The sequence below is a fragment of the Sapajus apella genome, unplaced genomic scaffold (assembly GCF_009761245.1).
Source record: "Sapajus apella isolate SASKATOON/1434 unplaced genomic scaffold, GSC_monkey_1.0 scaffold97, whole genome shotgun sequence".
NCBI lineage: Eukaryota > Metazoa > Chordata > Mammalia > Primates > Cebidae > Sapajus > Sapajus apella.
Genome location: NW_022437037.1, coordinates 2,840,196 through 2,861,965, shown reverse-complemented (window position 1 = coordinate 2,861,965; position 21,770 = coordinate 2,840,196). Strand labels below are relative to the sequence as shown.

Sequence of the window (21,770 nt, the reverse complement as noted above, 5' to 3'; positions counted from 1 at the left end):
AACTCCAGACCCACTCCGGGCGAGTCGAGGTGGGCTCTTCTGTCCCTTCCAAGGCACCATCCCGATTCCCCTTCCCGGGAAGGCACCCCTGGAAAAGCAAAGGTCGCTCCAGCAGCCTCCTCGGGTCACCTGCCTCCCCGAAGCCTTCGCCCTCGCCTTCCCCTCCTGCCTCCACCGGCATGCCCAGGTCCCCGCTGGGGACCGACACTACGGGCTCGGTCGCCGCAAGTTTGGGAGGAAGGTGGAAGATAAGGGGCGAAAGCAGAACGAGAAGAGTGGAACTCGAGGGGCAGAGCCGCAGGGCCCGGACTTGGAGCTCCTCCCCCGCCCCGCCCCGGACTCCGCCCACCTCGCGAGCCCCGCCCCTCTCCCGGGCGCCGGGCGGGGCCATCCCCGGGCTGTCCGCGGAGACGCCTATGCGGTGGACCCTCCGGGATTCAGCTAGGGCGGGCGACCCCGACAGAGGGACCGGGCAGCCTGGCACCCCACTTTGCCATCCTGTCCCTAAAAACCTCGGGGTCGGCAGGCCGGCCGCTCCGCGTGGGCTAAATCAGAGACACGTGGTTTCCAAGGCCCCCTTGGGTTCAGGAAAATGTTATGGTTCTGGCCACAGTAGGAAGCGCACAGTGAAGCGGGAGGGCAGACAGAACCGCAACTACGTCGAGCACCCGGTACCGGGTCGGGCCGTTTCTAGGGCCTTTGGTGGCCGGAAACCGCGGCCCTCAGGGCTCAGATTTGTTTCGAGTGGGCGCTTGCGGGAGAAGTGGTCAAGCATGTCTAACAGACGGCCACGCCGCTCCTTAGGCGGCTGAGGCAGGCGAACAGGCGGGCGCTCCCGCAGTCGACCGGGTCACTGCCGAGGCACCTTCAGAGGCGGAGGCATAGAGCGGTCTGCAAGCATTCCCGAGCGTGCCTCTGCGGCTCTGGCGGGCATGTCGAACCTGGGCGCCGGGCAGACGCCCAGTCCCGAGAGCGCTGAGGGTCCCCAGAGCGTCGCCGTTACCCCCGGCAACCAGCCGGGCGCCCGAGTCCCGGCCCTTTAAGCGGCACCGCGTCTCGGCGTCTTCGTTTCGCGCGCCCGCCCGCAGCGCCGGCGGAAAGAACATGGCCCCGGCTGCTAGGGTAGCACTGGCGCTGTGGCCTGGCGGGTGCGCCTTGGCCTGGAGGCTGGGCGGCCGCCCCCAGCTGCTGCTCCCCACGCAGAACCGGGCTGGCTTCGCGGGGGCGGCGGGCGGCCCAGGCCCTGTGGCCGCCACCCGTAAGGGGAGCCCGCGGCTGCTAGGGGCAGCGGCGCTTGCCCTGGGGGGAGCCCTGGGGCTGTACCACACAGCGCGGTGGCACCTGCGCGCCCAGGACCTCCATGCCGAGCACTCAGCCACGCAGGTAAGGTCTGGCCCAGCCGGGGTTGGGGTTGCTGATCAGTGCGGAGCTTGGGACTCCTGGGAACCCTCAGGGTCAGGAGTCGCCTCTGCCCGCTTGTGACCTTGGGCGAGTGAGTTGGCCTGAAGTCTCCGAACCCTCAGCGTTCTATTCTGTAAAATAGGGGCACTCCTGATGCCTACTACCTGGAATTGTTCGATTTCTCATAAAATCGTTCTTATACCGTGTTTTTTCGTTTGGTTTATTTTGTTTTTGAGACAGGGTCTCGCATTATCGCCCAGGCTGGAGTGCAGTGGTACGATCGCGGCTCACTGCAGCCTCCGTCTCCCGGGTTCAAGGGATCCTCCTGCTTCAGCCTCCGGAGTAGCTGGGACTATAGGCTCATGGCACTGCACCCGGCTATTTTTGTATTTTTTTAGAGACAGGGTTTTGCCATGTGGCTCAGGCTAGTCTTGAACTCCTGGCCTCAAGCGATCCGCCCGCCTTGGCTTCTGGAAGTGCTGGGATTACAGGCGTGAGCCACTGCACCGAGCCTCTACCGTGTCTTAAGGAGACTTTTGTTTTTTGAGACTGAGTTCTTTTGCTCTGTAGCCCAGGCTGGAGTGCAGTTGCAGGACCTCCGCTCACTGCAACCTCAGCCTCCTGGGTTCAAGCGATTCTCCTGTCTCAGCCTCCCCAGTAGCTGGGATTACAGGCGCCTGCTACCATGCTTGGCTAATTTTTTTTTTTTTTTTTTTTTGAGACGGAGTTTCACTCTTGTTACCCAGGCTGGAGTGCAATGGCGCCATCTCGGCTCACCGCAACCTCCGCCTCCTGGGTTCAGGCAATTCTCCTGCCTCAACCTCCTCAGTAGCTGGGATTACAGGCACGCGCCACCATGCCCAGCTAATGTTTTTGTATTTTTAGTAGAGACGGGGTTTCACCGTATTGACCAGGATGCTCTCGATCTCTTGACCTCGTGATCCACCCGCCTGGGCCTCCCAAAGTGCTGGGATTACAGGCTTAAGCCACCGCGCCCGGCCTTTTTTTTTTTAAGACAGTTTCGCTCTGGTTGCCCAGTTTGGAGTGCAATGGCGCGATCTCAGCTCATTGCAGCCTCTGCCTCCCAGGTTCAAGCAATTCTGCCTCAGCCTCCTGAGTAGCTGGGATTGCAAGTGTGTGCCACCATGCCCGTCTAATTTTTTATTTTTAGTAGAGACGGGGTTTCTCCTTGTTGGTCAGGTTGGTCTAGAACTCCCGACCTCAAGTGATCCTCCTGTCTTTGCCTCCCAAAGTGCTGAGATTATAGGCGTGAGCCACTGAGCCAGGCCTCTACAGTGTTTTGAGGAGACTTTTTTGATTAAGAAATCTGAGGTCACAGGAAACGGAAAGCCTCTTTCGTTTTCCAAATATTTGTCATCCTCTCTCTCCACTGCCCCCAAATGCTAAGGCTGTGTATATATTTAGTGGCAGTAGTGGTGGTATTTTTATGGAACTGATGACTTAGACTCCAGGCTAAAACAGGAAGGGGCAGGAAGGTGTCCCCTGCCAGGTGGCAGCCCAGCTGTCTTGAGGCACTTTATACCTACCCCACACCTTCTTTACTCTATCTGGCCCCCACTACCTGCCCACAGATGCTTCTTTGCTGGACCCAAGGGAACAGAGGTGGGTGAAAGGGGCGTGGAGTACCCTGTGTCTCCCTTCCCTCCTCCATGGGCCAGCTTCCCCTCTGAACACTGACGGAGGTGGTTTACGATTGTGGCTTTCTGCCCTGAACGTGCAGCAGGCTCCCCTGGGGGCTTTCCTGCGGAGCTTGCTACACTACACGCAGGCCACGGCCCAGGTATCACCCTCCACCTCGGAGATTTGAGATAGACTGAGGCTGGAGGAATGCATGAGCCCAGGAGTTTAAGGCTGCAGTGAGCTGTGATTAAGCTACTGCACTCCAGCCTGGATGACAGAGTGAGACCCTGTCTCCAGAGGAAAAAACGAGGAAGAGATTGGAGGTAGACCCTGCCGCTGAACTCCAGCCTGGGTGGTAGGCCAGCTGTGGCCCCCAGAGGTCCCTGGGTTAGAGGAGTGAGGGGTGAGTGCACCAAGTGGAAACAGTTGTTCTGTGTCTGTGGGGGTGGGGTGCACACCCTGGGGCTGTCTGGTGTCCCCTTGGGACTGGAGAAGAGGGGTGTGTCCAGTATGGGACAGAGAATGGAAGATTCCTCCTACACAGCCTCACAGCAGAGGCTGGGACTCCTGTCTGGGGACCGTGCTGGCAGGGGGCTAAACCCAGGCTGCCCTCCGGTGTCTCCATTTCCCCCACCACCCCCTCCCATCTCTAGATTCTCTTTCCGATATTCCAGCGTCATCCCAGAAGACTCCTCTGGAAAACATCCTTGCTTGGGGGCAGGGCCTGGGCCTGGGGGTGCCAGGTCTAGAAGCCCCTTCCATCTGCTGCCCACAGCTCTCCCTGTCCAGCCACCTGCAGCTGACCCTGTACCAGTACAAGACGTGTCCCTTCTGCAGCAAGGTCCGAGCCTTCCTCGACTTCCACGCCCTGCCCTACCAGGTGGTGGAGGTCAACCCTGTGCGCAGGGCTGAGATCAAGTTCTCCTCCTACAGAAAGGTGCCCATCCTGGTGGCCCAGGTTGGAGAAAACTCGGTGAGCCCCAGGGAACCCCCTGCATCCTCCCTCCTACTCTGGGTTGTCCTGGAGCACCCCCTAGCCTGGTCCAGCTCTGCAGCCCGGGAAGAAACTTGTGATCCTTGTGCCTCTAGGGACTATGGGGGAAGCAGCTGCATACAGCAGATGCTCAATAAATGCAGGCTCTCCCCTTCCCTACTGAATCCAAACACCTGCTGGGTCTTGGGGAGGCAGAACACCACAGCTTCACAGCATGGATTCTGAAATCAGCCATCTGGGTTTGCGGTGTGGCTCACCCACTCACTAGCTGTGTGACTTGGGGCAAGTCACTTAGCCTCTCTGGGCATGCTTCTTCCTGAGTCAACAAGGGGCCATACTCTGGGTTGCAGGGACAGCAGATATGAAATGTCTGGCACAGTGCTTGGTGTCTAGTATGTAGCTTCCGGAACCCACCCTGCCCCTCTACCTGGGAGGCCAGATGGGTGAGTTGGGTGGGGCTTAGACCCACAGCTTCCCCACACCTTCCTCCCCATTACCCACACCCACGTCTCCCCTACTCAGGACGGGTGCCCTGAGGGCAGTGCGGGGAGGACTCAGTGGGCCTGTCCCCAGGAATGGATAAACAATGCCCAGGGCTGAGGTGCTGGGTGGGAACCTCTGATTAAGCCACGCTTTTCTCTTCCAGCAACAACTGAATGACTCCTCTGTCATCATCAGTGCCCTCAAGACCTACCTGGTGTCAGGGTAAGGAGCCCCATGGAGACCAGGCAGCCATTGCATTTGGTGGCTTCTTCCTCCAGGGAGGCCTCACCTGAGTTCCCTCCTGGAAGCAGGTGGGGCTACTGCTTAGATTTCCAGAGTGCATGGTGGCTCATGCGTGTAATCCCAGCATTTTGGGAGGCCAAGGTGGGTGGATCATCTGAGGTCAGGAGTTCCAGACCAGCCTGGCCAACATGACGAAACCCTGTCTCTACTAAAAATAAAAAAAATTAGCCAGGCGTGGTAGTTCACACATGTAGTCCCAGCTACTCGGGAGGCTGAGGCAGGAGAATCTCTTGAACGTGGAGGCAGACGTTGCAGTGAGCTGAGATTGAGCCACTGCACTACAGCCTGAGTGACAGAGCAAGACTCAGTCTCAAAAAAAAAAAAAAGATTTCCAGCGTAGGCCATGGGCGTCCTCCTCCGAGACCCCCACTTCATCCTTCCCACACCTCCCCGTCTTGGGGAAGTTGTGCTGGCATCCACTCTAAATCCTTCTTACTGCAAGAGTGTGGAGAGCCTTTGTTCGCTGGTCCTGGCTCCACTCTGAGGCTGGGGCAGCCGGGTTGGTAGGCCACAGGGGACAAGAGGGGAAAGGAGTCAGGGTGAGACGGTGGCTCTCTCCAAAGGCAGCCCCTGGAAGAGATCATCGCCTACTACCCAGCCATGAAGGCTGTGAATGACCAGGGCAAGGAGGTGACCGAGTTCGGCAATAAGTACTGGCTCATGCTGGACGAGAAGGAGGCCCAGCAGGTGTACGGCGGGAAGGAGGCCAGGACGTGAGTGAGGCTGGGGCTGGCGGGGGAAGGTGGGGAGGCAGGGTCTTCTCTAGAGAAGGCCAGGCTGAGCCAGATGCCGTGAGCGGGGAGCAGCGTGGGAGACTGGGGGGACTGGGGCCGGGCCACGCCGGCTGTGAGTAAAGACCTTCCTGCGGCCAGGCGCGGTGGCTCACGCCTGTAATCCCAGCACTTGGGAGGCCGAGGTGGGCAGGAGTTCAAGACCAGCCTGGCCAATATGGTAAAACCCCCAACTCTACTGAAAATACAAAAATTAGCCAGGTGTGGTGGCACGTGCCTGTAGTCCCAGCTGCTTGGGAGGCTGAGGCAGGAGGTTCGCCTGAACCTGGGAGGCTGAGAACGCAGTGAGCTGAGATTGCGGAACTGCACTCCAGCCTGGGCGACAGCGAGAGACTTTGTCTCAAAACAAAACAAAAACAGAAAAACAAAAACAAAAACAAGCTTCCTGGCCAGGCTTCGCTTCCCACCCATGCAGTGGGTATGTTCTAGAGAATGCAGCCTCCTCCCAGCACTGCCCAGGGCCTGGCTCAGGAAGTCTGTCCTGCGCCCGCAGGGAGGAGATGAAGTGGCGGCAGTGGGCGGACGACTGGCTGGTGCACCTGATCTCCCCCAACGTGTACCGCACGCCCACCGAGGCTCTGGCGTCTTTTGACTACATCGTCCGCGAGGGCAAGTTCGGAGCCGTGGAGGGCGCCGTGGCCAAGTACATGGGTGCGGCGGCCATGTACCTCATCAGCAAGCGACTCAAGAGCAGGCAAGTGTGTGTGCACGTCCGGGGCCTGCTGTTCCCAAGCCTCCAGTGCCACGAGCATGGTGATCCCATCACACCTCTTAGGAGACCAGCGGGCAGCTGAGGCCTAGGGCAGGCGGGAAACAAAGTATGGATTATGTGTCGCTTGGCGAAGTCAGGACTCGTACCCAGAGCTCCTGCTCACCTCCCCAGGGGCAGTAGGGCTGGCCTTGAAGCTGGGAAGCCTGGGCCCTGACTTCGCCTTCTCTGCGGCTTTCTCCCTGGCATGGTCTCTTGCCTTTGCCACAGCCTCCCCGTCTGGGACAGATGCTTTCTGGGGCGTCTGCAGGTGTGATGCTGTCACCTGGCGTGCCACCCTGGCCTCCACACCTTCCCATTCTCCCCAGAGGAGATCCCTCCTCCCTGCTTGGCTGGGACTGGCACTCCCCTGAGAGGCTTTTCCCTTCCCTACCCAGGCACCACCTCCAGGACAATGTGCGTGAGGACCTTTATGAGGCTGCCAACAAGTGGGTGGCCGCTGTGGGCAAGGACCGGCCCTTCATGGGGGGCCAGAGGCCGAACCTCGCTGATCTGGTGAGTGTGGTGGTGGCAGGTGGTGCCCAGACCGAGGGTTCTGTCTTCAGAGTGGGGGAGGTTTGCCAGGGAACATCTGGACAGCGCCTACGCCTTGCCAGAGGAAGCTGCCCCTCTGCCATCACGGATAGAAACTCACCTCAGAGTGGCTCCAGGAGAGAAACCGACAACCAGGAACAGCCTGGGTCAACATAACTGATAAGTTCAGGGAAAGGGTCGGCTGCAGGCCCTGCTGGATCCAGAGGCCCTGGTGGTGTTACCAGGGCCAAGGCTGTGCCTCTCGCCATCAACACTGCCCTTCCTGGAGTTGGCCTCAAGCTCGGGCAGGCTGGGTCCTCGTGCTCCAGGCTTCTCCCAGCAAGACCCCTGGGACAGCGTCTCACTGGCCTGGCTTCCTTGCTCTTTTTTCGAGACCAAGTCTCGCTCTGTCACCCAGGCTGGAGTGCAGTGGCGCAATCTCAGCTCACTGCAACCTCCGCCTCCCGGGTTCAAGCAATTCTGCCTCAGCCTCCCAGATAGCTGGGATTATAGGCCTGCGCCACCACGCCCAGCTGATTTTTGTATTTTTAGTAGAGACAGGGTTTCAGCATGTTGTCCAGGCTGGTCTTGATCTCCTGACCTTGGGTGATCCACCCACCTCGGCTTCCCAAAGGGCTGGGACTACAGGCAAGAGCCACCGCACCTTGCCAGAAGCTCATTTTTAAAACTATCCCACCCCTGGGTGGCCTGGGTCTTGAAACTGAGTGGTGAGGTCTCTTCTCTCCAATCTCAGGACCTGAGAGTGGAGGAGGGCATTTATCCCAAGGAAACTTGCTGGGGGGTTTGTGGCCCAGGAAAGGGGGTGCAGTGTGAAGCAGGTGAGGCCTGCAGCCACCCCACAGGCTTTGTTCAAAGCCCCGCCTGTGCTGTTGGCCCTTGAGTGTGTCACGAGCCCTGGCACACAGCTGGCAGAGAAGGGGGAGGTCTGGATATCTATCAAGCCGGCTGTGGTGATGCGTTTGTTCCATGCCCAGGCGGTGTATGGCGTGCTGCGAGTGATGGAGGGGCTGGATGCCTTTGATGACCTGATGCAGCACACGCACATCCAGCCCTGGTACCTGCGGGTGGAGAGGGCCATCACCGAGGCCTCCCCAGCGCACTGAGTGTCTCCCCGAGCAGCAGGGGAAGGCAGCGGAAGATGCCAGCTGCCAGGGCCTGGGGCCACTGAGCCGGCACCTGGCAATGCTGGTGGGGCCAGGATCATTCTGGCTCTTGTCCACCCACCCCCCTAGCCCTCTTGCTTCTAACACAGGGCACCTGCTGGGGCCCAGGGATGTTGGGGACGAGTTCCAGCCCTGCCCCTGCCCCTGCCCTGGGCCGGACCTTCCCTGTCCTGGCCTCGCTACTATGCCGCCTCTCTCCCAGGCCCTCAGTGGCTGTCCCGTGGCTACATCCTGTGGATGGGGGCCCTGGCAGGACAGCAGAACGGTTCATTTTCAGTGGAATCCCATTGCTGGGTTTCCCTGGTTCCCACTCTTCCCAAGCCTCCTGGGACTGGGACACGTTTGCAATAAAGGAAAGGTTTGTGGCCCCTGTCATGGCGGGCATCGCTTGGAGCTCTGTGTGGCTCAGTGCTGCGTGGGGCTGGCGGTCAAGGGAGGCGTCAGACTTGCGCTGCAGCAGCCCTGGCGGTAACTAACCACTGGCCTGGTGCTTCCCAGGTGGCAGCCATGGGACGGCTGCGCAGGGCCGTGGTCCCCAGAATACCACTCGGCACACAGCCTGCTGTGGAGCCTCACAGCCAGGGTGCAGGTTGGGGCCTGTCCCTATCCACAGTGGGACTCCATGGTGGGACTCCGAGGTGGGGTCCCTAATCAGGCCTCAGTTTCTTCATCTGTCCCTGCCTTGCAGGAGAGTCCAGTGATAGGAGCAGGTCAAATGCCCAGAGCACCAGGCTGTTCAGACCTCTGTGCTACAGAGGGGAGCACAGGCCCCTCAGGTGGCCACCCCTGGCTTCAGTCCCAGCTAGGCCAGGGTCTGTGGGAGAAGAGGCTCTGCCTTTGAGGGTGAGTGTGGGTTCCTGCACAGAGCACCCAGGATGGGGCTCCTCAGTTCCCTGATTTCACTGAGGTGGGGTGGGCTGCTGGGGGCCTCCAGAGGCCAGGCGGGGCCCCACCCGCTGGGCCCTCCCAATTTCGTGGACTGGGCAATGCCCTATGGGAATTATGGGTATTGCCTTCTCGAGAAACTTTTTTGAGACAGTGTCTTGTTCTGTCACCCAGTCTGGCATGCAGTGGCGGGATCATAGCTCACTGCACCTCGACCTCCCAGGTTCAAGGATCCTCCCACCTCAGCCCCCAAGTAGCTGGAACGACAGGCCCGCATCAACATCCTCAGCTAATTTTTTATGTTTTTGTAGATATTGGGTCTTGTCATAGTACCCAGGCCGGTCTTACACTCTAGGGCTCAAGCGAACTGCCCGCCTCAGCCTCCCCAAGTGCCAGGATTACAGGTGTGAGACCCCACGCCCGGCCAGGCAACTTTTTTTGTTTTTTACAGGGAGTTAATCATTTTATTTATTTATTTTTAGAGATGGGGTTTCACCATCTTGGCCAGGCTGGCTCGTGATCCACCTATCTAGGCCTCCCAAAGTGCAGGGATTACAGGCGTGAGCCACTGCGCCCGGCGAAACTTTTTACATTTTATTAGTAGTATTTTAAAAACAAAATAATTCCCGTTCTGTAATAGCTAACATTCAAGAGCTCGAGGCAGGCGGTGTGACATTTGGAAGCACCATGTGACATTTGGAGCCGTGGGTAGGGGCAGGCCCTGACCTGTAGCCTGTGTGGTTGGCGACCTCGGTTTCTCCCATGGGCTGGCTTGCCACCCACTATGTTCTCATCCCCCTCCTGGGCGTCTCCCTGTTGGCTTGTGTCACACTGGCTTGTCCATATGGCTGCATAGTGCCCTGCCACCTGGATGCACCACAGTCCACCAGCCAGCCCCCCACTAGCTCTCTGGGGGTGCTAACTCCAGGTACTGGGGCTGCAGGTGGGAGGTGGCAGCCAGGCCTGAGGCTGTCCCCATCTGTGACCTGAGGAGCTGTGGCAGCCGCCTCTGAGGGGCCAACAGGTGTAGGGGCCCCAGAGCCACCACAGTGCCCAGAACGGCACTTCCACTTCACTGGTCAGGCCCAAAGTCCTGAGGGGCCTTTGCTCCAAGGACCCCTCCATCCCCGCACCCCTCCATTCTCCATTCCTGCATCCCTTCGCCCTTCCATCCCAGCATCCTCCATCCCTGCTCTGCACTCTCACTTCCCCTCCCTTCACAGACAGGCTCTTCCTGCCTCCTCAGACCTCACCCATGGTTACCTGATACCTTTCTAGCTGCACACGGAGGCTGACTCACCTCTCTGTCTCAGAGCCAAAGTCCTGAAAGCATCTGATGTGGCCAGCTTGTTACAAGGCATCCACCTTCTGTTCATGACAAGGAGGCCAGGGGAGGGTCTCGCTGCCCAGAACCCCACCCTGTGCTCCCAGCCCTTTCTGTTCCTCCTGCTCAGCCCAGTGAGTGCAGGCTGTGCCTCTTCCCTGCAGCCTCCCCCCGAGGCCCTGGTCTGTCTTAGGAGGTCCCGGGTGTAGGCCTGGCCTCAGCCACCAGGCATTGCCCCTTTCTCTGGCTTCACAGACTCAAGGATAAGGTTTCCTTCCTTAGGAGGAAACAGAAGGAGATCTTGTTGGCAGCTGAGCCGCGCTAGGAACAGGGGCCTGAGTCCTGGACTAGGGCTCTATCCCCGGGGCTGTTGCAGATGGGGAGGAGCCTGCACCCTCCTCCCCTGAGTGCTCACTTTGACGAAAGGGCCCAGGACTGTGCTAACCAGACCTCTCTGACAGGCTGGAGAATGGCCAGTCATCCTGAGGCCACGACAGGACACCACTTCGACCCAGCTTCTCCCCACGAGTATCCCTCTCCCAAGAGGCGACAACCCTGCCTCAGTTTCCCCAATGTTTCTCCGTCAGACCTCTTGATGTGGTTCCTAAAAGCCACCAGAGGGCGCCAGAGCCCACCAAGCCTCGTAGGAGATGGAAACAAGGCCTGGTGCTGCCACCTCGCGGCCAATTCCTGGAATGAATCTCGGAACCCTCGCTGCTCAGTGACTCTGCCTATCTGTAAAATGGGCTTAGCTGTAAGAGTCCGAAAATAAGTGGCTAGGAAAAAACATGCCTCTAGAGGTTGGGGCTCATCCCTGCAAGCCCAGCACTTCAGGAGGCTGAGGTGGGAGGGTCATCTGAGCCCAGGAATTTGAGGGTGCAGCGAGCTATGATTGCACCACTGCACTCCAGCCTGGGCAACAAAGTGAGACCCTCAAAAAAAGGCTGGGCGTGGTGGCTAATGCCTGTAATCCCAGCACTTTGGGAGGCCGAGGTGGGTGGATCACCTAAGGTCAGGAGTTCGAAACCACCCTGACCAACAAGGTGAAACCTCGTCTCTATTAAACAAAACAAAACAAACCTCATCTTAGGAACTGGCCCAAAGCCAGGAATCCCTGCCGCATTCGTGGCGTGTTCAGGTGACGGCATGGCCCTTGTGGTCTTTTTTTCTTTCTTTGTTGAAAAAATAGAGGCCAGGGAGGTTGCAGTGAGCCTAGATCACATGGCCACTGCACTCCAGCCTGGGCAACGAAACGAAACTCCCTCTCAAAAGAAAAAAAAAAACCTTGGTCAGGCATGGTGGCTAATGCCTGTAATCCCAGCACTTTTGGAGGCTGAGGCGGGCAGATCACTTGCGGTCAGAAGTTTGAGACTGGCCTGGCCAATATGCAAAACCCCATCTTTACTAAAAATACAAAAATTAGCTGGGCCTGGTGGTGTGTGCCTGTAATCCCAGCTACACAGGAGGCTGAGGTAGGAGAATCACCTGAACCCAGGAGATGGAGGCTGCAGTGAGCCAAGATTGTGCCACTGTACTCCAACCTGGGTGACAGAGCAAGACTCCATCTCTAAATAAATTATAAAAAATAGAGACAGATTCTTGCTAAGTTGGTCAGGTTGGTCTTAAATTCCTGACCTCAAGCAGTCCTCCCGCCTTGGCCTCCCAAAGTGCTAGGATTACAGGTGTGAGCCACCATTCACAGCTCCCTGTGGTCTTGATGGCTTCAGAAGGCCTGAGTTCAGGACCTGGCCACTGGCCACTGTGACCTTGGGCAAGCCCCATCCCAACTGGGAAATGGCATCAGTAAACCTCCATGGGACGGGTAAGCCCAGGGCTGGGAAGGGTAAGCCCAGGGCTGGGAAGATGTTTTGGATGATGATACACAGAGTCGATACACGAGGGGTGTTTTTATGAGGTTGGTAGGGTCTGCCGTCTGTTCTCAGAACATACTCCCTGCTGTGTTCCCCACTAGCTCCAAGAGCTCAAGGTCAAGGACTCCAGGAAGTAAGAATGGAAAGAGTCCTGAGAACAGCAAGCCCCCTCCTCCCTGGGGAGAGTGAGCTCATGGGGAGGATGCTGGTTTGCTTTTGTGTGTCCATTGTTTTTTTTGAGACAGGGTCTTGCTCTGTTGTTCAGGCTGGAGTACAGTGACATGATCACGACTCACTGCAGCCTTGAACTCTTAGGTTCAAGTGTTCCGCCATCTCAGCCTCCTGAATCAGTGGGACTATGAGCATGCGCCACCATGCCTGGATAATTTTTTTTTGAGACGGAGTCTTGCTCTGTCGCCCAGGCTGGAGTGCAGTGGCGCGATCTTGGCTCACTACAACCTCTGCTATTGGGTCCAGCTCGGCCGTAGAGACCCCTCCTCAGGTGGCACTGAAGGCATTAAGAAGCAGACACCCAGATAGAACAGCAAAGTGATACTATCCGAGGGCCAGCAGCCTTCCAAGCTGTGAGCCTCAGGGGCTGACAGCATTCGGGGCTGAGGGCCTCGATCGGACTCTGAACAGGTGATTATTATTGACAGGTGTTCTGTGTTTTCTCCTAGAACAAAAATAAACTAGGTAGGCAGCTGGTGCCTGCTTACCACTGATCACAGACAACTAACAAGTATTCTCCACGAGGGAGCCCCGGGGGCAGGGTCACGTATCCCGTGCTTAAATAATTGTTTTAACCGGTGTATGATATACATATACTGTTTTGCTACTTTAGAATGCCCCAAGTAGTTTTCCACTTGGTGGGGGGGCGGGCAGCCAGGTTTGCCTTGCCATCGTTCTCAGCAAACGATATACTTTATCACACGTTAGGACTTGTCCCAGTACGCCACCTCACGAGTTCAAGCTAGTCTTCTGTCTCAGCCTCCGGAGTAGCTGGGGCCACAGGCGTGAGTCACCATGCCCAGCTAATTTTTGTATTTTTAGTATAGCCAGTGCTCGACTTATGACCACGATTGGTTCCGACAGACCGGTCGTAACACGATTTGGTCGTAAGTTGAGTAGGCTATATGCACGCGGAGATGGTAGTGCTGCCGGAAGCTGGTCCGCACTGTCGTACGCCCAGCTGGGCAACGTTTGTGCTGCCAGACGCGGAGCAGTCGTGGCTAGCGATTGTGGTTGTAAAGTCGAATGGTCATAAGTTGCATAGGTCGTAAGTCGATCAATACCTGTAGAGACAGGGTTTCACCATGTTAGCCAGGATGGGCTCGATCTCTTGACCTCATGATCCGCCTGCCTCAGCCTCCCAAAGTGCTGGGATTACAGGCATGAGCCACCCACCGCGCCTGGCCAGAAAAATTTTTCTTTTAATGTTTTGCAGATATAGACTCTATGTGGCCCACCCTGGTCTCCAACTCATGGGCTCACGTGGTCCTCCAGGCTCAGCCTCCCAAGTAGCTAGGACCACAGATGTGTGCCACCATACCTGGCAAATTTTTGTATTTTTTGTAGAGATGAGATCTTACTACATTGCCCAAGCTGGTTTCTAACTCCTGGGTTCAAGCAATCTGCCTGCCTTAGCCTCCCCAAGTGCTGGGATTACAGGTGTGCGCCCGGGCTCCCAGCTATTTGTGGTGTTTGAAGTTACCAAGTATGTGGTTTGGTCAAAGCTGCTCCAGGACAGTAATACGTGAGGTTTAAGCCAGGTGTAGTCAGGGAAGAGAAACAGTGGTGGCGCACGTGGTGACCTGGGCAAGTCCCAGGGCTTCCAGTCTGTGTCAGCTTCCTCATCTGTAAGATGAGGGGTGGGAGGTTGGGCTCTTTGGTTCTGCCAGGGGTGCTCCATACTGACTAGCGTGGGTGGAGCCAGCTCCGTCTCTCTTCAGCCTCAACAACTGCCGTGGGTGATAACGGCTTCTCCCGGGCCGCCGGGCTGTGCTGGTGGGTGATAATGACCAAGAGAGTGCAGGTTCTCCAGTGTTCCCTGGCCAGCCCCTGTGTTCAGAGGAGCTGAGAGCAGGAGACCTAGGTTTATCTTGCCCCTCAGAGAAGTGGGGCAGGCCTGGAGCCCTCCCTGGCCTCAGTTTACCTGTCTGCAGGATGGGGGTGCTATCATGCCATGCCCTTCCTGCTGCCCGCTCCTGGCCAGCCCAGGCCACGTGGCCTGCTGCTGCTGTAGGTAGCAAAGTCCGCACCTGGGCAGCTGGGCCCAGCACACCCGCCCCACCTGTTCCCACCCTTCCCCTACTTTCCAATGCACTCAGACCTGTGAAATCTGGACTAGGGCGGCACAGGGCAAGCTCCAGGTGAGAACAGGGCTTCCGCGTCAACAGAGCTGGTTTGAATCTGTTTCACATTGACCCTTTACGTGAACCAGAACAGCTCCTTCCCCCACGAGCTGTCAGAAGGCCAACGCCTGTCTTGCTAGTGAAGAAACTGAGGCTCAGAGAGGCAGAAGACTTGCTCAAGATCACGCCACCGGGACCCAGGGTTCAAGCGCAGGTCTGCCCAACGTTTCCCAGGTTCTCTGTGGCCTCCTGGCTGCGAGGAGGAAGCCAGAGACCAGGTGCCACCTTTCTGAGGTGAGGCAAGGAGCGCCTGGCCCTGGGGCATGTCTGACTTGGCGAAGGTCCCACGGGTGGGTTGTGGCACGGTTCCAGGTTGTAGGGTCTGCTGTGGGCAGCAGCTCTGTGCCTTCCCCCAGTTCCCGGTGGGTGGCCCCAGCAGAGCCCACCCCAGCTTCACTCCCCTGCATGCCACTTGCCAGTCGGGGGTCTGCTGCATCCAAGGTCCTGGCCAATCCCCTCCACTCCTGAAACCTTAGTTTCCTTGTCTGTGGAATGGGGACGTGGCAGCGAGGCACCTCCTACATTGCTGAGAGCTAAGTGAAGTCCTGCATGGGCAGTGCCCCGCAAGAAGGACCCACCAGACCACATGGCTCAGGTGGCTCTCGGGTTGGCTTTGGATTTTCTCGAAGATGTGGGAGATCCCAGGCAGAGACGATTAAGGCGGGATTCCTGCGAGCGTGTCTGAATGCCGGAGGAGGACGGGCAGCTGGGAGATGAAGCCAGTAGGACCGGTCAAATCCCATTTCCTGCCTCGTTTCGGTTCAACTTTCCAACAGCTCTCCCAGGCTCATCTTGCTCTTCTCATCTAATAGATAAGCAAACAGGCTCAGAGAGGTGTTGTGACTTGCCCAAGGTCACTCAACTTAGATGCTGTGGAACAGGGACTTCGACTGTCCCAGTCTGTCTATGGGAAGCCACTCTGCAGCTGCCCTGACACCTTGTTCTCTGGATCAGGGTGGCCCAGCTCCGAGTTGTTGGGGCCTTCCCTGAGAGCAGGCAGCTGTGACTGTGTCCCCAAAGACCTGAGTGTCTGAGAGGGCCCCACAGAGCTTGGGCTTCCTGGTGGAAGAGGAGGGGTCTGCCAACCACCCGCCCTACCCCCTGCCCCAGGGCTCCCCTGGAGCTTCTATGCCAGCCGGATTCAGATGGGCCTGGGGGAGCATCGTGCCTCAAATCAGACCTTGAGATGTGCCCCCTGTCCCCCGTGCCCTTCCCTGCCCAGGACTATGGTTAGAAACCCTGACTAGGGCCGGGCGCAGTGGCTCAGGCCTATAATCCCAGCACTTTGGGAGGCCGAGGTGGGTGGATCAAGAGGTCAAGAGATCAAGACCATCCTGGCCAACATGGTGAAACCCCGTCTCTACTAAAAATACAAAAATTAGCCAGGTGTGGTGGCACACGCCTGTGGTCCCAGCTACATGGGAGGCTGAGGCGGAAGAATTGCTTAAAGCCAGGAGGTGGAGGTTGCAGTGAGCTGAGATTGCACCACTGCACTGCACTCCAGCCTGGCGACAGAGCAAGACTCCATCTCAAAAAAAAAAAGAAAGAAAAAGAAAAAAAGAAACCCTGACTAAGGGGATTTTATCTCCACCAGGGGGGACAGTAGGTGGGAAGTGGCTTAAATAATGTAGGTCTACAGTTCTGAGGTCAGAAGTCTGAAATGGGCCTCACGGGGCTAAAATCAAGGTGTCTGCAGAGCTGTGTTCCTTCCGGAGCCTCCAGGGAAGGAAAGGGAGGATCTACTTCTGTACCTTTCCAGCTTCTGGAGGCTGCCTGTGTTCCTTGGCTTGTGGCCCCTTCCTCTACCTTCAAGCCAGCAGCAGAGGGCTGAGTCCTTCTCATGCCGTGTCTCTCCTCTCTCCTGCCTCCTTATCCACACTGAAGAACCCTTGTGACTACACTCAGGATAATCTCCCTGTTTGAAGGTCAGCTGATTAGCAACCGTCATGCCATCTGCTACCTTCATTCACCTTGGCCATATAATGGGATTCACAGGTTCTGGGGATTAGGACATGGACATCTTGTGGCAGGGGCATAATTCTGTTGATGACACCAAGAAACACCTGGATGTTAAGGATTCACTGAACATTGTTTAGGCCCCAGGTGCTGGGAGCAGCAGTGAACAAAGCCAACAGACATGGCCACCCTTAAGGAGTTCACCTTCAAGGGTGAGGGAACAGAATGAAACCTGGCGATGAAAATCAGTAGTATAATTGACTTGAAAAGTGCAGGGGAGAAAGAGAAGGCAGATGGAGAATGACACCCGGCCCCTTCTTATTTCTTTTCTGTTTTTGTCTGAGACGGAGTTTCACTCTTGTTGCCCAGGCTGGAGTGCAGTGGTGTGATCTTGGCTCACTGAAACCTCTGCTCCCGGGTTCAAGTCATTCTCCTGCCTCAGCTTCCCGAGTAGCTGGGACTACAGGCACCTGTCACCACGCCCGGCTATGCACTTAGGTTTTCGAAGGGTCCCTCGGGCTTGGGGTGGAGAGTGAAGGGAAGCAGGGGGAAGTAGTTTAGGTCTTGCGATTGTCCAGGTGAGACATGACATTGCATTTGATGGTGGCAGGGGTGGAGGTCATGAGAATCGGTCAGAGAGCAGATCTATTTTGAGGGTGGAGCTGAGGGTATTTGTTGGTGGACTGCCCTAGAACAGAGGTTAAGTGCAGAGTCAGGCTGACTACAAGCTGTCTGCTTTAGGTTCACAGAAGAAAGAAGTTGTGTTTGCTGGCATGAGGAAAATGGAAGCAGATTTTGGGAGGAAAATGAAGGGTTTGGCTTCCAACACGCTGCGCTCGAGGTGCTGTTTAAGGGGATGTGGAGTTCAGTTATACTGATGAGGCTGGAGTTGGTTCAAGTATAAAAGGAGGGTCATCTAAATATAGATATTAAAGGTAATCCTGAGGGGGATGAGGTTACTGAGAGGGTGTGGGGAGGCAGGAGTGGAGTGAGGCTGGGGGGGGCAGCTGGGAGGAGGGAGAGAAGCCCAGTGATGTCCTTGGTGTCTCTGTGAAGATGGCACTTCCGGCGGTAGGAGAGACCACCCCTCCCTCCCTGCTTCTGAGACAGGCTGAGGAATGACCCTACACAGCAACTCAGGGCACTGGTGACTGTTAGCACACCCCAAACAGAACAAACACCCATTAAAGAGGGAATGCCTCTAAGAAGCAAAGGGGGTGCTGCCCAGGCTTCAGAGGGGAGACACGGGTTCATTTTCTAACACATCAATACTCCTAGACCACCCATGCCCCTGTCAGAAAAATCCTGGCTCCATGATAAGCTTTGAAATAACTTTATTAGAAGGCTTCTTTAAATGACAACTTCCAACTTCCAATTCTTTCTTAATTTGCTTTTTGACGATTCCCGTTATAACTATATATATTCATATATAACAGTAATTTTTGCATTGATCTTTGCATCCTATTGAAGGTTTGCTAGTGGGCCTGCGTTGCCAGTGGGCTGGCATTGTTGAGCAAGGGCAGCAGAAGGCTGAGAGGGAGGGAGCCAGCCCCCCACCCTCTCTTTCAGCCCTGCCCACTGCAAATGCATGGTGAGAGGTACCTCACTGCCTTGCCGTTCAGAAAGAGTGAAATACAGAAAACTCCCCAGCGCAGAAGATGACTGGACTTCCACCTTCAAGTTTATTGGGGATCCCCCGCAAGCCCCCAGTCAAATCTTGAAATCCTAAGGCTCCCTGGGGGTGGGGCAAGTCCTTCCCTAATCTGCCAAAGGAAAGAAGCCAGGGCTGCTGCCTTCTGGCCGCTCCTCTGCCTTCAGTCCCAAGAATTTCTCTGAAATTCTAAGACTATGGCTGCCCAAGGCCCCTGCTTCCTCCTCTTCCCACCCCACCAGGCGGGCTTGGGAAGGTACAGTCAATCAACCATGAACATAAATATGAATAAAAAATGAACTTGAAAATGACAAGCTATTAAACAAATCTATAAAAATAGGACATAACTCTGTTCAAATAAATACAAAATAAATAGGTTCCAAGCAGTGACATGAGTGGAATGTGAGGCTGGTCCCGCTGTGCCCCTGCAGGGGTTGGACAGGAACCCCCAGGGACGTCAGAACAGACTCTGAGCAGACAGCCAAACTCCCGGCTCCCTTGTCTTCCTCTGGAAGCACAGAACTCGCTCCTGTGTCCAGCTTGTCTTTCTCGACAAAACGCTTTTCCCAACAATGCATAATTAAGGCCTCCAACACCTTTTCCTTCCCTCTCCAGGACATACAAACGCTCTGCCCTTCTCCCTCAAACACAGTGTTCCACTGCCCTCGGGCCACAGTGGGGATAGTGAGTTTGGTTTGGAGCTGGTGCCAGTCCTGGCAGGGCCCGGGCCAGCTCGGAGCACCGTAAGCCCCAGCACTTGCCTTCAGTGCAGCCGGGTCAGGCGGCCCAAGCCCCTGCACTCCCACGCATGCCCAGGAGCCCCAGCCATCAGCAGGGCGCAGATGCCAGTCAGCGCAAGGCCAGACCCTTTCCTCTTCCTGGCACAGCCAAGTTGGTGTCAATGCCACAGGCTGGGAAATCAGGCCTGGGAGGCCACGTGACCTCACCTTTTATCATAGATTTCGGGATTGGATGCGTGGTGGGATGTGGGCTGCAGCCCTCCTCCCACCCTATCACATCAGCAGTGAGGCAGGAAGCAGAGGGGAACAGGGAGATACGTAGCAGGCCAGAGGGCAGGGGCCGTGCCAACCCCTAGCTGCAAAGATGAAATGGAAGAACTAAGCCAGCCTCCAAGCTCACTATTGGCAGGCACTGCAGAAAATGTCCCGTCCCTACACATGTGAGCCCAGAGCCTGCTGACCCTGGACCCTGAGGAATGCCTGTGGTCTTCCCTGGAACCAATAGGAGGGTCTGCCGGGGTCAGCAGGACCAGCCCCGGGCCTGCCAGCTCTCCCCACCCTCCCTGCGGGTGCGTCCAGGGTTTTCACAGCTTGGCTCGAGTCAGCTTAGTGTTGGCACATTCACAGAATGAGATGGCTGCATACCCCGGGCAGCCGCCCAGGATCAGCGAGTTCACCGTATGGCGGCCCTCCCCCCGTCACCGCGACTGCACGCCCAGGGTGATCTTCAGGTTCTCGTAGACCACATAGCTGATGCTCACGGCTGGGATGACCTTCATGAAGTTGGGGGCCAGCCCCCTGTACAGCCCAAATGCCCCCTCGGTCCGCAGGATCTGTTTGAAGAGGCTGCTCATGGTCACCTCCGGAGCGCCCTCAATGGAGGCTGCAGGACAGAGACCACCAGTCAGATGCTTCTGTCTGCACCCTCTGACCTCCCAAAAGACTGCTCAGGGCCAGCCTTACCTTGTGCCTGCATCCGGGTCCTGACTAGGGCCAGGGGGTAGCTGGCCAGCTGGCCACAGGTACTGGACATGGTGCCACAGGCCAGGAGCACAAACACGCCGGGGTCTGCACTGTTCACTGCATAGCGCTGCAGCCAGGCATTCTTGAGCGTCTAGAAGGGGAAGGGAGCATGGGATAAGCCCTAGGAAGGGCTTGTGAGCAGCAAGAGATGGGAGGTGGGGCTGTTACTGGATCCTCAGGCCACTGGAACCCAGCTGCCGGGCCCAGGCCTGGCTGCCCTGTTTCTGCTGTCACTGGGAATTCCAGGACAAGGCAGAGGGAACACCTCCTTCCCCACACAGAAGGGCTGACTTCTGGGGTCTGTCTGGAGCATGCTGGGGCCTTTGAGCCCCTGGGGCCACCCTGCTCTGGAGATCTGCCTGCTGAGCCCCTGGCGACGCAGAACCTAGGGGCAGGGCTCACAGGAGCTGCTGGGGGCTGCCAGGGACAGGCAGGGTAAAGGAAAGCCTTGCAATGAACAGAGGAGCTGGAAGGAGACGCAGTGGTTTCCTGCGCTAACCATGCATCTGTCAAGGAGGGAGACAGCAGGCGGAGGTGTGCTGGGAGGGGGTTTCTAAACCTGTCTGCCTTGGGCCAGGAGCCTGAGCCCTCTTGAGCTCACCTCGTAGACTGCTAGGTCGATGCCGGCGTAGGGGATGATGCCCAGCATGTTGGGGACATAGCCTTTGTAGAAGGCAGCCACCCCCTCTCTGGCCAGGATCCTCCTGGCGCAGTCCAGCATGCCCGAGTACTGGCCCGTTTTCCGCAGCGCCATCCGGGTCTTCAGGACCTGCACAACAGGAGCAATGGGAAGCGTGAGCACAGCCTGTGCCTCTCCCTAGCCCCAGGCACACTGCCTGTCCCAGGACCGAGGCGGCCCCTCACCTCCATTGGGTAGATGCTGCTCTGGGCGATGGCTCCTGCCAAGGACCCTGCCACAAGCCTCTCGTGAATCCTCAGAGTCTCCTGGTCACTGCCAACAAGGCGCTTGATCTAGAACCAGGAGCAAAGAAACCACCCGATATACCCAGAAGCTGGGGCACCTGCTGCTGCCCCTCCCTTCCTCCTGGAGCCAGTCTCAGCTGAGCCCTGGAGTCCCTGGCACATTTTATGCTGCCCAGAAATGTACGGAACTGATGGTGAGCCCAGGCCTTTCGCCTCGCCCTGCCGTCCCCTGGCTGGCTCCTGGCTCCAAGTGTCAGGGAGCTCAGTCCAGGGAAAGCCAGCAAGTACAAGCAGTGAGTAGCTGCTGGCCAGTGACGCTCTCTGGGGAGCTGAGTCCTCACCTGCTCATAGGCCATGAATTTGATGGCTGATTCGGGGGCAATTTTGAGGACGTTGATGCCATTGCCCCGCCAGAGTGACCTGGCCCCTCCTTCTCTAATCATCTGGGTGAAGCCGCCAACAATGCCCATGTGGTTGCTGCGGGAGGCGTGGACCTGGGAGAGAGGAGCAAGCAGTCAGATGGACCTGAGGGCCGCACGGCTGCCTCACCAGGCCAAGAGCTTCTGCTGGCCAACCAGCTGAGGCCAAAGAGAAGGGTCTTTCTTCCGTGGGTTTTGCAGATGAGCTTGGCACCATGAGACCAAAGTAACCCTTTGGCTAAGTGAGGTTCAGCTAGATTGTACTGGGCATCCACTGGTTGCCAGCCTTGTTCTTAACAGCTCCGTAAAGATAACATAAAAAAAAAAAAAAATCAAGGCCAGGCAGGGTGGCTCAGACCTGTAATCCCAGCACCTCGGGAGTCTGAGGAGGGTGGATCACTTGAGGTTAGGAGTTTGAGACCAGCCCTCCAATGTAGTAAAACCCCATCTCTACTAAAAATACAGAAGTTAGCCGGTGTGGTGG

General features: G+C 57.1%; 2 protein-coding genes and 1 pseudogene across 10 annotated transcripts in view; 2 read left to right on the top strand and 1 right to left on the bottom strand.

The window, feature by feature from the left end:
- Window positions 1–358: 358 nt before the first annotated feature.
- On the top strand, window positions 359–8,472 carry PTGES2 (prostaglandin E synthase 2). Of its 4 annotated transcripts, XM_032257386.1 has the most exons (8): window positions 1,121–1,383; window positions 3,818–4,015; window positions 4,387–4,479; window positions 4,683–4,741; window positions 5,386–5,535; window positions 6,107–6,307; window positions 6,760–6,877; window positions 7,891–8,472. In XM_032257386.1, exons 5-8 carry the CDS (start codon window positions 5,423–5,425, stop codon window positions 8,017–8,019), a joined length of 561 nt encoding a protein of 186 aa, XP_032113277.1. In that variant the 5' UTR covers window positions 1,121–1,383; window positions 3,818–4,015; window positions 4,387–4,479; window positions 4,683–4,741; window positions 5,386–5,422; the 3' UTR covers window positions 8,020–8,472. The 4 variants fall into 4 exon arrangements, with proteins under 4 accessions (XP_032113276.1, XP_032113278.1, XP_032113277.1 ...); XM_032257385.1 differs by lacking the exon at window positions 4,387–4,479 and having other exon boundaries at window positions 359–1,383; XM_032257387.1 differs by lacking the exon at window positions 4,387–4,479 and having other exon boundaries at window positions 1,113–1,383; window positions 5,390–5,535.
- Window positions 8,473–9,523: 1,051 nt separating this feature from the next.
- LOC116535903 lies at window positions 9,524–15,868 on the top strand (annotated as a pseudogene).
- Window positions 15,869–17,848: 1,980 nt separating this feature from the next.
- SLC25A25 (solute carrier family 25 member 25) overlaps window positions 17,849–21,770 on the bottom strand; it is a 39,722-nt gene continuing 35,800 nt past the window's right edge. For all 6 annotated transcript variants that reach the window (XM_032257379.1, XM_032257378.1, XM_032257380.1 and 3 more), the window contains 5 exons: window positions 21,209–21,361; window positions 20,808–20,915; window positions 20,545–20,712; window positions 19,884–20,034; window positions 17,849–19,803 (listed from right to left, as the gene is read on the bottom strand). In XM_032257379.1, the coding sequence (XP_032113270.1) occupies window positions 19,619–19,803; window positions 19,884–20,034; window positions 20,545–20,712; window positions 20,808–20,915; window positions 21,209–21,361 (765 nt within the window). In that variant the 3' untranslated portion in view covers window positions 17,849–19,618. The remainder of the gene's footprint in view (window positions 19,804–19,883; window positions 20,035–20,544; window positions 20,713–20,807; window positions 20,916–21,208; window positions 21,362–21,770) is intronic.

What these genes read in the sequence shown, in the direction of transcription:
- PTGES2 (XM_032257385.1), top strand. Translation starts at nt 1,105, where the DNA reads ATGGCCCCGGCTGCTAGGGTAGCACTGGCGCTGTGGCCTGGCGGGTGC. An exon ending in CCGAGCACTCAGCCACGCAG is followed by an intron (nt 1,384 to 3,817) that starts GTAAGGTCTGGC and finishes TGCTGCCCACAG; the next exon opens with CTCTCCCTGTCCAGCCACCT. An exon ending in CCCAGGTTGGAGAAAACTCG is followed by an intron (nt 4,016 to 4,682) that starts GTGAGCCCCAGG and finishes TTTCTCTTCCAG; the next exon opens with CAACAACTGAATGACTCCTC.